The 15,244-nt window shown below is 49.2% G+C and overlaps 1 protein-coding gene across 2 annotated transcripts in view; it reads right to left on the bottom strand.

The window, feature by feature from the left end:
• The window catches only part of HYDIN (HYDIN, axonemal central pair apparatus protein), a 383,645-nt gene that overhangs the window by 167,702 nt on the left and 200,699 nt on the right, over positions 1-15,244 (bottom strand). For both annotated transcript variants that reach the window (XM_019535579.1, XM_019535580.1), the window contains exon 18: positions 3,594-3,832. In XM_019535579.1, coding sequence (XP_019391124.1) covers positions 3,594-3,832 — 239 coding nt within the window. The remainder of the gene's footprint in view (positions 1-3,593; positions 3,833-15,244) is intronic.

The following is a 15,244-nucleotide window of genomic DNA, read 5'->3' as shown; positions in this document are numbered from 1 at the left end:
AGGTAGCTGGCAGGACCAATCAGCTGACATGAGAGGTGATTCTACTCTCAGGTCTGGTTTCCCTACCTGCGCCGGGCAGGGGGGATGGAGGGGCGGGGAGGACAAGTCTTCTCCTTTTCCAGGGCCTGATTGGTGGGGAAAAGGAAATCCCCCCCGCCAATCATTTTTGAACTTTTCAAAACCTCCGGGCCAAGCCACCATCGGCTAGCCTGTCACATAATTATAGGTGACAGACGGGTACTATATTTCAGAGTCAAGTTTTTCACGTGAGATGCTCCTTTCCAGCATCTAGGGTCAGTGGACTTCCCTCCCACTTTTAGAACAGGGACTTGCAATTGCAATTCTCCCTTTTCAGTCCAAACGATAATGCCTACCTTTCAAGCCGACAGCTTCTTTCTCAATTCATGAAGTGTTGTTGGAAAATGATGAGGAGACAAGAGAAGTGCTACAGAGGAGAACTCAGGCTAGCAGAGGTTTAGTATGGAATCCATGAAGGAAAAGTAAACTAGGGAATGGTCCAAGACAAATACAAATTTGTGGCTCCCACTGCTTTCCCAGGGAACTGGAAGGTGGAGCCCCTTTCAGATAGAAATAAAGCAGCACAACTGATTTAGTAAAGGGGTTGCTAAAAAGATGCCTCGAGGTTTCCTGCTGCTGTGGGGCAATGCATGAGATTGATGAGACATGATTCATAGATTGTAAGTCCAGAAGGCTGACAAGTGCAAGGTGCTGCTGCACTTAGGCAGTAGAAACCAGCAGCACACTTATAGAATGGGAAACTCCCTTCTTGAGAGCACAGAGGCAGAAAGCGATCTTGGAGTCATTATTGACTCCAAGATGAACATGGGCTGACAATGCGAGGTCACGGTTGGCAGGGCTATCCGCACCTTGTCGTGCATCCACAGGTGCATCTCAAGTAGAGCCAGGGAGGTGATTCCTCCCCTTCTATGCGATGCTGGTCAGGTCACAGCTGGAGTACTGCATCCAGTTCTGTGCTCCCCATTTCAGAAGGCATGTGGACAACATTGAAAGGGTCCAGGGGAGGGCCACCTGCATGATCCAGGGACTACAGGGCAGACCCTACATTGAAAGACTGCGGGACCTAAACCTGTTCAGCCTTCACAAGAGAAGGCTGAGGGGGGACCTGGTGACCGTCTATAAACTCACTAGGGGGGACCAGAAGGGTTTAGGGGAGATACTGTTTCCCCTAGTGCCCCCTGGCATGACAAGGAACAATGGACACAAGTTATTAAAGAGCAGATTTAGATTAGACATCCGCAAGAATTATCTCACAGGGCGGCTAGGAGCTGGAACCAACTTCCTAGGGAAGCAGTGCTGGCTCCTACCCTGGGGATCTTTAAGAAGAGGCTTGATGACAACCTGGCTGGACTCATTTGAGTCCAGTCTTTTCTCCCACCCAGGCGGGGGGTCAGACTTGAAGATCTACAAGGTCTCTTCCGACCCTACTTCTATGATTCTATAAGGGACCTTGGAAGATCATCAGGTCCCTGCCCCAAGCAGGAAAGATAACTGGGGGTCAGGTGACCCCAGCAAGGGGACTGTCTAGTCTCCTCTTGAAGATTTCCAGGGTAGGTGATTGCACCACTTCTGGAGGGAGCTTATTCCACAGTCTGGACACCCTGACTGTGAAGAAGTTTTTCCTAATGTTGAGCCTGAACTGATCTTCCAGGAGTTTGTGGCCATTACTCTTGGTTTTCCCCTCGGGTACCCTGGTAAACAGTTGCTCACCGAGCCCTTGATGAACTCCCCTAGTGGAGCGGGAAGCTGCTACCAGGTCCCCTTTCAGCTTTTTCTTCAGGCTGAAGAGTCCCAGGTCCCTCAGCCTTTCCCCATATGGCTTGTCATGTAAGACTCTGATCAGATGGGTGGCTCTTTTTTGGACTCTCTCAAGCTTGTCCATGTCTATGTTAAAGTGTGGTGCCCAAAAGCACCCAGCGCTGCGGCACAGTACTCCAGCTGCGGTCTCACCAGTACCAAGTAGCATGGAAGAATCACCTCCTTGGCTTTGCTGGAGATGCATCAATTGATGCATGCCAGAGTATTATTTGCCCTACTATCTACAGCATCTCACTGCTGGCTCATATTCATACCGTGGCCTATTATTATCACCAGGTCTCTTTCATTTGTGGTGCTAGTCAGTTTGGGGCCACCAAGCCTGTAGATGTGTTGGGGGTTGCTCGTCCAAAGGTGGAGCACTTTACATATCTCAATGTTGAACTTCATCAGGTTCCAATCTGCCCAACTTGCTAGCCTGTCTAGGTCCACCTGTAACTGTAGCGTATCTTAAAGCATGAACACGCTTCCCCGTAATTTGGCCAGGGGTTCCACAATGACTTTGGCCAGCTTCTTCAGCACTCTCGGATGAAGATAATCCGGTCCTACTGATTTGTAGACGTCTAATTTTATTAATTGGTCGTACACCAATTTTACAGCAATAGTAGGAAGGCGATTATTGCTACCATGTTCATTCTTTACTCTATCTGGTTTTCCCCTTGGTCTGGTGAAAGATTGAGACAAAACAGTCATTCAGGAGTTCAGCTTTCTCCTGGGTGCCAGTAACCAGCTCTCCTGAGTTGCTGAGCAATGGCCCCACATTCCCATTTGTTTTCCTTCTGTTCCCTTAAGAAGGACTTCTTGTTGCTAATTTAAGTTCCCATTCCTAATCTAAGTTTAGTCGCCGCTTTAGCCTTTTCTATCTGTTCCCTGCAAATGCAGGCTGTCGTGGAATAGCCCTCCTTGGGGCCCACCCTGAGCTTCCATTATTTATAGGCCTCTTTCTTCATTCTTAAGAGGACTGTGATTTTCCTGATTAGCCAAGAGGACATCCCATCAAAGGAAAAAAAGAGGAAACAGGAAAAACGGAATTCTTTTTAACGTAGCATCTCTCAGCTGTAGGTTTCCTGGAACTTGTTTTACACAAGATTTCCAGAACAGTTGAGAAAAGAAGCTCATTACAGTACTGGAAATTTGCTTTCGATTGTAAGGGACATTTCAGCACTGGCTTCTATTTGGAAGCTTTCTAGAATGACATGTTAAATAACCATGATGTGTGTTCAAATGTACACCTGCAGCTCTTAGTTAAGTAATAGGAGCCATGCTCTCATGTTAAGAGGATATTGAGCACCAACGGGCAAATCTATAGTGCATCCCAGCTGAGCCTGGAGCAATTATCAAGAATTAGCTTCTCACATTTGCTCCTACTCAGCATGTGACCACATATGGCCATTAGGCAGACTAGGCCACTTACAGGGGTCATGAGGACATACATCAACAATGTTCTCAGGCTGTCCCCACATAGAGAACCTGAGGTAAATTCTGGGACATGTGTTTAGACTGTCTATTCTACCTAACTGCTAGGCTTGGGTGCTGGCAGGGTGGAACTGGGTGGCTGGCACTGAGTGGGAGCTAGTAGATTGGACTTGATTCTAGGCAGTTTTCCTGGGCTTGAGAAAGTGACAGTAAAGACGAGACCTTGTGGATTCTAAAGAAAATCTTCCTTGCTCAGGCTCCATATTTGGATTTCCCAGAAAAAACAGCATATGGAAAAGGTGAGGACCAGGCAAATTACCTACCTGAAGTGGGGTCCTAAGTTGAACTCTGGAGCAAAAGGTTTGTTGGTGACAATAGTGGTACCAATGCCAGTAGCCTGGACTGGGATCACATAGGTGTTGCTGTTTTCTATTACCAAGTTCACTTTGTCCTGGAATTTCACGGTGTCATCCAAGTTGGCTGTCAGAGTCACTGGGATCTCGGTCTCGGGAGGAACTACTCCTTCACTGGGCTCAATCCTCCATGTTGAGTGATTGCAAGCCTACAACACAATCAAAAGCTAATATCAGGAGAGAACAATTGATCTTACTGCACTCACGGAGCACTGCAAAGTAAAATTTGAAGAAAGGGAAACAAATGTATGGCAAGTAGAACATCTCAGGTTGAAATTCTTTCTTATTACACGTATGCACATATTTAATTTTGAAATTCATTTAACCTAATAATGAATAGTCATAGAATCATAGAAAATTAGGGTTGGAAGGGACCTCAGGAGGTTAGTCAAAACCTCTACCCAAAGCATGACCCTCCCCAACTAGATAATTCCAGCCAGAGCTTTGTCTAGCAGGGTCTTAAATATTTCCAAGGACAGAGATTGCATCACCTCTCTAGGTAACGTGTTCCAGTGCTTTACCACCTCCCTAGTGAGAAAGTTTTTCCTAAACTCCCTTGCTGCAACTTAAGACCATCGCTCCTTGTTCTGTCATTTGTTACCACTGGGAGTCTTGCTCCATCCTCTTTGGGACCCCCCACTTTGGGAAGTTGAAGGCTGCTATCAAGTCCCCTCTCAGTGTTCTCATCTCCAAACTAAATTAACCCAGTTCCCTCAGCCTCTCCTCAGAAATCATGTGCCCCAGCCCCCAAACCATTTTTGTTGCTCTCCACTGGACTCTCTTCAACTTGTCCACATCCTTTCTATGGGCATTTATAATGAACCTTAGTCTGCTCCAATGCACCCAAAATCCAGCACATCAGAGCAGACTTGATTAATTGAATCTGCAGAGCACACGAGCTGATGCGTCTGGTGCTGCATTGCATGTATTTGTATAAATGGTGAAGTGCACATCAGCGTGCAGAAAATGGCAGAGGTGCACTTCTGAACTAAAACAATTGATGTGTTTTAGTTCAAAAGCAGGTCACTGCCATTTTAAAATCGGCACTTATGCATATTTTGCCATTTATACAAATATATGTGCTGCAGCGTTGGGTGCTTTTAAAAGCGCTTAGTGTTGTGGCACACACGTGTACAAATGCCCAAAAGTGGGAGGCCCAAAACTAGACACACTACTCCAGATGTGGCCTCACCAGTGCAGAACAGAATGAAATAATTACTTCCTTCAAGCTAATGGCAAAGTTCCTACTAATGCAGCCCAATATGCTATTAGCTTTCTTGGCAATAAGGACACACTGCTGACTCATCAATCTTATTGTCTACTATAACCCCCAGGTCCTTTTCTGCAGAGCTGCTGCTTAGCCAGTCAATTCCCAGGCTGTACTGGTGCATGGGATTGTTCCGTCCTAAGTGCAAGACTTCGTGCTTGTCCTTGTTGAACCTCATGAGATTTTATTTGGCCCAATCCTCCAATTTGTCTAGGTCACTCTGAATCCTAACCCTACCCTCTAGCATATCTACTACACCCCCCTGCCAGAATGGTGCCATTGGCAAACTTGTTGAGGGTACACTCGATCCCATCTTCTAGATCTTTAATGAAAATACAAAACAAAACTGGTCCCAGGACTGACTCCTGGGGCACTCCACTTGATCCTGGCTGCCAGCTAGACATTGAGTCATTGATTACTACCCGTTGAGCTCAACAATCCAGCCAGCTTTGTATCCACCCTACAGTCCATTCATCCAACCCATACTTCCTCAGCTTGCTTGCAACAATGCTGTGGGAGATGGTATCAAAAGCCTTGCTGAAAGTCAACTATTTGTCCACATAACAATTATGTCCACTGCTTTCCCTGCATCCACAGAGCCAGTTTTCTCATCATAGAAGGCAGTCTGGTCAGTCAGGCATGATATGCCCTCAGTAAATCCATGCTGATCGTTTCTGGACACCTTCCTCTCCTCCAAGTGTTTAGAAATGGATTCTTTGAGGACCTGTTCCATGATTTTCCTGGGAACTGAGGTGAAGCTGATTGGTCTGTAGTCCCCGGGATCCTTCTGCTTCCCTTTCTTAAAAATGGGCACTATATTTGCCCTTTTCCAATGGCCTGGGACCTTCCTCAATCACCAGAAGTGATTCCTAGCCGATTGGAAAGGGGATGATTGGGAAGTAAGTAACTGGCCAGCAGTAGGTTATAAACCATTGCATGTAGACAATCCCATGGAACAAGCCCTTAGGGGCTATTCTGGGGGGCTCTGCAGGGGATATGGGACCCTCACATTCCTAGAACTGTCTCTAGGGTGCACTTTCTTCCCCCAGAGATTTTGTGTTAGGTGTGTCAAAGGACCCTAAGTGCAGACCTGGGCTAAAACATACCCCAGGGCTTTAACTTTATATTAGTTACACTATGCTGGCAAAATGAACATACTCAGTCAGCTCCATTTAATTTGTAATTCTCCAGAGCCTCAGAAAAGAATGGCTGAAAATAGAATGGCAAGCCAAAGGACAGCATTGCAGAAGGGTGTCTGTCTAGGTTTAACCCTCGTGACTGCTTTTTTTTTTTTATATGGATAGGGGTAGGTACTGATTTAATTGCCTGGCATCCTCTGCGCCTGTGTCTTCTGTATTCTTTCCCAGTCTATTCTTTGGCCTTCTAATTCTTCAGCTTCTGGACCTTGGGCTCCATCAACCTTATGGTTTGGCCAGCAGCTACCATAATACTATCAGCCTCCAGCTAAGGACTCTTGGATCTTGTACTTGAATGAGAACACTCCCACTGTCACCTACCAGTCTACATGCAGAAAGAGGCCAACTGAATCTAAGAAAAACTGTAGTAACCACTGGCCCTCTCCTAGCCTGACTGTGGATATTGCACTCAGCCTCCTGAAACTCCTTTTAAGCATCACATGTCCAATGCATTTGCATCTTTCAAGCTCTTATCAGCTAAAACCAACAACTTGAAGATGATGCACATGGAAGACAGGAGAAGCCTAGTTTGTTCAGTACACTTGTGATATCACCAACCCTTTGCCATTTTCCTTGAACTGCTTAACTAAGTGGTCAATAGCAGTATGGAAATCTATGAAACTGCAACAACAGAGAAGCTATCAGAAAAGCACAAGCCCCAGCTAACTTCCTGCCCCTGGGGCAGGGGGCTGGACTCGATGATCTTTCAAGGTTCCTTCCCGCCCTAAAGTCTACACCCCTATGAAATCTATTTTCATGCCAGAGGACACTAGGTTTAGACTGATATTAACATACTATTTCTCTTCTGATTCATGCTGACAAAGGGTAGCTGAGCTGAAAAGGAGACCTGATTGTTTTGTTCTATAGGTGAATCTGCAAGTCTGCTATCTGATGCAGCTAATTTATCAGTGCTTGGCACAGAGCCCAGCAGTAAATTGTACCAAAGAAACATCGAGCCATAGTGATTGAACAGTATGATGAAAGTAGATGATACATTTCCCAGAGAGACACAGTACAGACCCAAACTGTTTTAGTAACCTGATAGTTAGCCACTTCTGAGAGGGCAAGCTGACCCTAGCATTTAGTGCAGGTTCAAGGGATGTGCATAGGGTCAATAAGTAGGAGAATGCAAGGACAGGAAAAGGATGTGGGGCCAAATTCACTCCAGGCTCTAGGTCATCTTCTGCCGCTGATGATCCAGGCTATTGGCCTTGGAGAAGAAAATAGGCTGAAGGGAAGAGGTCATAACCTCTATGCATGGTTGGAAAGTCTCCAAGGAAAGAAGATCACTGGGCAGGAAAAGGTCATGGCCTGGGCAATTGGAGATGCACTGATTCAAAGCATTTTTCACAGCCTCTTGTGGATTCCAGATGGAAGTTAAAGTACTCCCAAGCAAAGGGATGGCAAAGGCAACGTCACCTGTCCTCCCTTAGGGTAACTTTTGCACAAGGAACGAGGTCACGCTTATAGAGGAAGAGTTATTTATGCTTCACTGGGCCGGCTCTGAGGAATACAGCCTACCATGGGGGAGAAAGCAATGCCAACTGACTTCAACTGTTCTGAAAAGTGAAGCAGAGGGGCCACTAGAACAGAAGTTAGGAGATCAGAGATTTCTGTCTCTTCCTGCTACTTTTCACTATGTAACAGAAAACTAGTCTGTGCCTCTGTTTCCCTTCTGTAAAATAGGATAATGATATACACTGATATCAACCTTTGTAAAGTGCTTTGACAGAAAAAAAGTTATGCGTTATTGTGAGGGAGTGGGGCCTAGGAGCGGCCGTGTACTCCCTAGCACCCCCTACCGTCACGTAAGGTGGACTCAGCACCCTCGGATTCTCACCCGCCACGACTTTGATGATAAATAGGTTTGCGTTATTGTGAGGGAGTGGGGCCTAGGAGCGGCCGTGTACTCCCTAGCACCCCCTACCGTCACGTAAGGTGGACTCAGCACCCCCGGATTCTCACCCGCCACGACTTTGATGATAAATAGGTTTGGATGGGAGGCTGCCTTTATCCCCCCGGTGAACGGTGTGAATGTCCCTGCCCCTACTCCATATGGGGTACCTCTGTGCACCCCTTGCCTTAAGGGCTATGCGTGCCTCCTACCTCCCCTTTAGCATGCCCCAAGCCTCGCAGTTGTTCCTGAACGTCTATTCTGTCCTGCTCCTCCGACCGGCTCATCCCACCCTAGTGCCCCTCTCTGGCAACCACGGGTTTGTCCACTCCCTGGCGCCCCTGGGGCTCACCACGCCCCGACACCAGTCTCCAAACTTCCCGAGGCTATCACGCCCCCTGGGCCTTCTTCCTAAACCTTTGCTAGTCACTAATGTCCGAATACTGGTGGATACTGGATTGGGCTTAGGCGGCCGGAGCCTTACCTGGCCTCTCCGACCCTACTGGGTAATGCCAATGTTATAAGTCTGTTTCGGCTCAGGCGGCCAAAGCCTTACCTGGCCCTTTAGGCCCTTCGGGGTCCCCAACACTGAGGAACCCCTCTAGGGTCCTTTTTAGTCCCCCTGTTACTGGGTTCCTAATAATCAGAACATGCCCGACTATTTCCTGGGGGGGCCCTCTCTTGATACCCACGCCCACTCCTGGGGCACCTCTCCCCCTCTGGGGCCTGTGCCGTGCCTCTCGCGCCCGCCGCCCCACCCCGGGGTCTGTGCCGCACCTCTCGCAGCTGGGGCTACAACCCCCACTCGGCAAGCACCTTTCCGGCACTCCTTGTGCTGTGCCCACTGTGGCACTGTGCCCCTACTGGGCACCGGGAACCCCCAAGCTACTGGGGAGTCCCCGTGAGGCCTCCTCTCACCTCTACAGCCTCACCCGGTCCTCCGGGGTAACGATAACCAAAACCCGTGCCAACTGGCTACAACACAAACAATACAGAGCCTCCCTGCTCATAAAGTAAACCCCAAGCCCCTCTAGGGCTTGCAACCCTACCTCCCTTTAGGGTGTTCTCCTCCCTAGCATCATCGCAGCCAGTCAGTACGGTAAGGCTGCAACCACCAACTCAGGCCACTCAGCTCTGCCATAAAGCTCCTGCTCCTGCTCCTGCTCCTGCTCCTGCCTGAAGGGAACTGCTTCTCTGGCTCAGGCCTGGGCAGTTTCTAAAGGCCGGGCACTGCCCCTTCTGGTCACCTGACCAATCTGGTTGCTGCGGCAACCAGCACCTGAGCTGCCCCGGTAGGTGGCCGCTCCTTAACCCTCTATTAGTCACAGGACACCTCCTTGGTCCTGTGACGGCTATTATTACCAAAAGATATTCCCTAAGGAATATAGTGGCATCTGATTTCTTATAGTAACCTTTTTACTACAGCTTATTTTAAGGGTCTACTAAGCAATAAAATACATACACATAGTGTGCTGCCTGGATTGATAAAGGTGGAAGCTATTTTAATACCTGTAATAGACTACTTCCTTTTTGGATGTCATTGGGCGCTACTGATTTTAAGAGCAGGAGCATTAGCCGGGGGGTGAAATAGCCACATCATTTCCAAGAGGAGCAGCCCTGGGATCATTAACTTTCCCCAGGGCAGACTTTGTCTGCAAGCAGAAACTTCCAGTATCTAGTTATAATGAACACTGGGGTGATTTTCAGATACAGATATTGACTACAGCCCATTCAGAAATGAGCTGGGGGCCAGTTCACTTGGAACTGGATATAGCCAGCTAATTAGATTGATTTTGGTTATGTAAATCAGGAGCTCGCATCAGTAAAAAAGGAAGCTGAATTTGGCCATTAAATCTATCCATCTGCTTAGTGTGACACAAAATACTGACAGTACACAGAGTAATGATATCTTTTCTTATGGGACTCTTAAACTAGATAGACACATAGTTCTGCCCGACTCCCATACGGCAATCTTACATGATCCAACTTTTTCAGTCATACCAAATTACTAAATATGATAATCAGTACAGGAAAATACGGAAAGGAGAATAAACATGAATATTATTAAGAGCTGGAAAATCATAAACCCAACAAGCTGATTGATAACTTCAGGCCAGTGTCTGACAGATCCTGTCTGCTATCAGCCATTCTAAATAATGATCAACAGAACAACAGAGAAAAGGGTGAGACATTCTCTTGCAAGGGATAAGTTCTGCAATGAGTGTGCAGTGGTCTAAACCCTCAAAGAGGCTACTGAACAACTTCTATCTCAGACTGGAGAAAGTGGAAGCAGCAAACAGGACTAACATATCTTGTCTATATTTCTGAAGACAGACAGAACTAGCAGAGAAAAATTAGGCAGCTCCTTTAACTGTAAGGATAAAAAATCATGAGTTTCCATGAATAGTTGTCCTAGGAAACACCAGTATAATAGAGTGGTATCTTCTGGGAGCCTGGGCTGGAATAGGATGAAGCTACCACTAAATCAGGTTCTAAAGCACTGATTCTCAGCCAGGGTGCTGAGGCAACCTGGGGTTTCACAAGATACTTTGAAGGGTGCCAAAAGATGGGAGAAATACGCCAGGTATGAGGAGATACGATGATAAGCGCAGGTGCAGGCTCTTCTTTGCCTGACACTCTCCCCACCCCCATTGCCTGACCTTTCTTCAAGAAGGTTAACACTGTAATAAATGAGTTCACTTTTTAAAATGAGGGTTACTCCATTCACAAATGTTATGAAGGGGTGCCTTGAGTCTAATGAAGGGTATAAAAGGAGACTCCCCAGGCAACCAGGGAGCCAATAAACAGGGACTGCCATCAGGGGAGCAGTTTGCACGCAGTTGCTGGAGGCAAGAGGAGGGAGGAAGGACAGAAGCCAGGCCAGGCACTAGATCCTGCCCAGGAAAGGTAAGTGATCCAGTTGCCTGTCCCTTTGGTTTAGCTGACTGTTTGTTTGTTTGGGGGGGCTGTGCTCTGAGAAGCTGGGACTGAGCGCTGAGTGCTGATGATTGCTGTGGGGCTGTTGACTGCTGTGTGATTGCTGCCTTGGCCTGAGTCAGTCCAGGCCAGACTCCCCAGGCGACCAAGGAGCCTGTGACCAGGGACTGCCAACAGGGGAACAGTTTGCAGGCAGTTCATGGGCAAGAGTACACGGGAGCTTCTGACAGAGACTTTAGGTAAGTGGATGATGATTGGGGCTTCTATGGGGGTGGTGACACAGAGTGCAACCAGGGACCCTGCCCTGCTGCTGCCTCCAGCCCAGAGCTCCTGTGAGGCCTCCACCCAGACAGGCCCCTTGGATGGGCCGGTACTGCCCTGGCCCGTCTGCAGGGATTGCCTGGCAGGACCTATTAGGCCTGGGGGTAGTGTGGGGGCTAGGGGTTCCCTTGCCTGTCCCACACGCGCCCAGACTGAGGCCCTGGTGGGGCAGGTGAGGGAACCCCAGGCAGAGGTGAGCAGGCTGCGGGGGATCAGGGCTGCAGAGGATGAGATTGATGGATACTTTCATTCTCTGCAGGACCAGACACCTAGCACAGACGCATCACGGGAGAGTCCCAGGACAGCTGAATGGAGGATGGTCACCTCCAAAGCTAGATAGTATATGGCTGTGACTTCTTCCCTAACGCAACTGGGGAACAAATACAAAGCCCCGGCAGCACTGGAGGATGGTACAGCAGAGGAAGCCGCAGGGGAAGACATGTCTGCAACAAATATCAGGCAGGCTGAATGACAACTGAGCAGCCAAGGAAGAGATGCAAGGTCATCGTGGTGGGCAACTCCCTCCTGAGAGGCATGGAGGGGCCTATCTGTCAACTGGATCCCACGACATGAGAGAGATGCTGCCTACATGGAGCCAGAATCCAGGATGTCATGGTGAGGATTCCTGACCTCATCCAGTCCTGTGATTACTATCCCATGGTTCTTGTTCATGTGGGCACAAATGATGTGGCCAGGAGTAGTCCAGACTGTGTCATCAGTGACTACAGGGCTCTGGGGGCCAGGCTTAGGAAGTTGGGGGCACAGATGATCTTCTTGTCCATCCCTCTGATCAATGGTCAGGGAAGTCAACCTGCGGCGCCAGAGTTGGTACCATCATGTGGGTTTTGGCTTCTACAACCATGATCCACACTTCCACGAGAGAGGCATCCTGGGACAAGATGGTCTTTATCTCTCTTCTAAAGGTAAGAGTCTTACAGGTTGGCTGATCTCTTCCAAAGGGCTTTAAACTAGGTTCCTCAGGGGACAGGGAAGCAAAGAATAAGGAGAACCTAGGATCAGCGAGCCACAAGCAATGCACTGGATCAGTCCAGGTAAGCACTAAGGGGCCCAATAGACATCAGGACAGGGGGATACCAAGGGCACCCATCGGGGGGGCTTAAATGTCTCTATACTAAGGCTAGGAGTATGAGGAACAAACAGAAGGAACTTGCACTCCTGCTTGCAAGCAACAATTTTGACCTAGTTGGACTAACTGAAACCTGGTGGGACCCTACTCATGATTGAGCAGTAGGCATTGAGGGTTACAGGTTGTACAAACGGGATAGAGTGGGGGGAAAAGGCGGGGGTATTGTTCTCTATGTTAAGGAACAATATACATCCTCTATTATCAAGGTGGGATCAGAGGAGGACTAACCCAAGGTACTGTGGATCAGGATACAAGGGAGTTGGAGGGAAAGGGATTTGGGTGGCGGGGGTCTATTATAGATTGCCACACCAGGAGAATGAGCCAGACCTGGAATTCTCCAGACAGCTCTCAGAAGCCATATGATTGAGAGGTATGTTTGTCATGGGTGACCTAAACTACCCTGACATCTGCTGGGAGGAACAGTCAGCTAAATCTAATCGCTCACATAGGCGGAGGTCCTGTATGCAGGTTAAGAACCTAACACAGGAGGTATACGATCCCACTAGGGAAAACACCTTGCTGGACTTGGTGTTAGCTACAGGTGATGACTTGGTGGGGAATCTGCAGGTACAAGGTAACCTAGGGGATAGTGACCATCGATTGATTGAATTCACTATCCAGCAAAGGGTGGGTAAACTAACCAGCAGGGCTGAAGTGCTAGACTTCAGAAAGGGTAACTTCAGTGTGCTCAGGAAATTAGTTAGTGAGGCATTAAAGCTCAAGAGCATTGGTGAAATGGGAGTCCAGGAAGGGTGGTCGTTCCTCAAGGGAATGATCCTAAGGGTGCAGAAAGAGACAATGCCATTGCACATAAAAAGGGGTAAAGGGGCCAAGAAGCCCTCTTGGCTGAACAGGGAAGTCCAGGAAAGCCTAAGGACAAAGAAAGAGGTATACAGGCTGTGGGAAAAGGGGGTAGCTACCAAGAAGGAGTATACTTCCCTGGCTCGCACTTGCAGGGAATCAGTTAGGAAGGCCAAAGCAGGATTAGAACTTAGGCTGATGACAAAAATTAAGGACAACAAAAGGTCCTTCAGATATATAGGGAACAAAAAGAAGGCGCAGGGTAGCAGAGGACCCCTACTGGACAAACTAGGGAAATTGGTGACAGAGGAAAAAGCCCTGAACCACACCCTGGGGGTTCCTAGAGCAGGGACCATGTATGAAAGAAAAAAAAATACAAGAAGGACTCTTACCTGCAGCAGGGCCCGTGGCGCAACCAGAGCGAAGAAGGGAACCCACACGGGTTCTAAGTTGCACCTTTATACAGCTGAGGCTGGCCAGTGATGTCATCGGCAATCACCGGCCAGCAGGAACAAGAAGGACCACTGTGGAGGCTGGGGAGGGCAGGAGAAGAGACAGTCAGTGGAGGCTCTCTGTACCGGTGATGGTAGGGATATCCAGGAGGGGAGAAAGGGGAGAGAGCCAGCAGAGGCTTTCTACACCAGCGACGACTGGCGTGCCTGGGAGAAGGGAGAGCTTGTGAAAGCTCTCTTCATCCGCAGAGGCTGGTGTGCCCAGGAGGCAGGAGAGCCAGAGGAGGCCCTCTGCACCAGTGGAGACTGGTGTGGGCAGAAAAAGAGAAAGCCCAGCCAGGCACTAGCAGGCTTGACAGCAGCCCACAGCACAAGCAGTGGCCGACCAGAGCAGAAAGGACTGCGAGGTGCTGGAAGCAGAACACCACAGATAATGTCGCGGGAGAGCGACTGTAAGCCGCATTCGGCGGTGTGAGGGAAATAACAGCCCAAGAAGAGGCTTAGCCACCCCTGGCCAGATGACGGGTCATTGCCCAGAGCGTTCCCAGATACTGGGTGCGGAGTACTGACTGGCGGGGACGTGGGTGAAGAGGTCTTAGAGAGAGTGATGAGGAGGTACCACTGTGTCCTAACGGTAGGGCTGGGGAGGGAACTGAGCATACCCTCCCCAACTCATAATTTTTTGTTCTCCATTTTTTCCCCGCTTTTGGATGGGCTGTGTGGTGGGATAGACAACACCAATGAATTAAGTCCCCTAGCAAGGAAGTAGTCTCAGTTAAGGGGAAGAGAGTGCAGCATAGATGTGCCGGCAGAGCAGCTTCTTTCCATCCTCTTTTTTTTCTTCTTTCTTTCCTTTTTTTCCATTTTGCCATTCAAAGTCATGGCAGATGAGTCAGTGGGTGGCCACCTAGGTGATAAGTATCTACCTCAGGGTTTACAAGAAATCTTGGTACATCCATTACTGACCGTCCGGGCCATGGCAGCATGTGAACGGCTGTTCGAGACCAGGTAGTCACAAGCTGTTTGTAGCCAGCCTGGGCTCTGAGCAGCTGCAGCAGGCAAGCTGCAAACAGCTATGCTGGGCTCCATAGCCCTGGCATCAGCTCCATGCTGGCAGCAACTGCACATGCACCTCAGAGCAGACAGCAGGAGGGCTGTGCTGCCTCAGGCCCTATCCCCACCATCCACTCCAAGGTGCGCGTGCACCTGCTAGTATGGAGCTGATGCTGGAGCCTGGAGCAGCTGTTTGCAGCCTTCCAGCTGCAGCTGGTCCAGGCTCTGGTAGCTGCTGCCAACCCTGGAGCCCAGGCTGGTTCCAGCAGCTGAGCCTACCTGACTCCCACCCACTTGAAGCCCAGCCCCGGCCCAGCCCCCGACCAGGATGAGGCTGGCGCTGCCCCCTGCCAGGAGCACTACACCTTTTGTGGGCTTAGCTGTACAGGGAGGGTGGGTGGGTGGTTGAGCTGATGGGCAGGCTCCCAGGAAAGCAGAGGGGCTCTGGCGGGACCAGGGCATTGTTGGGTCGGACTTTGTCCAGTGGCCCAGG

The sequence above is a fragment of the Crocodylus porosus genome, unplaced genomic scaffold, assembly GCF_001723895.1.
Source record: "Crocodylus porosus isolate Cpor-Errol unplaced genomic scaffold, CroPor_comp1, whole genome shotgun sequence".
In the NCBI taxonomy this organism is placed as follows: Eukaryota; Metazoa; Chordata; order Crocodylia; family Crocodylidae; genus Crocodylus; species Crocodylus porosus.
The sequence above is the reverse complement of the archived record's forward strand: the minus strand, read 5'-3'. Positions and strand labels throughout refer to the sequence as shown.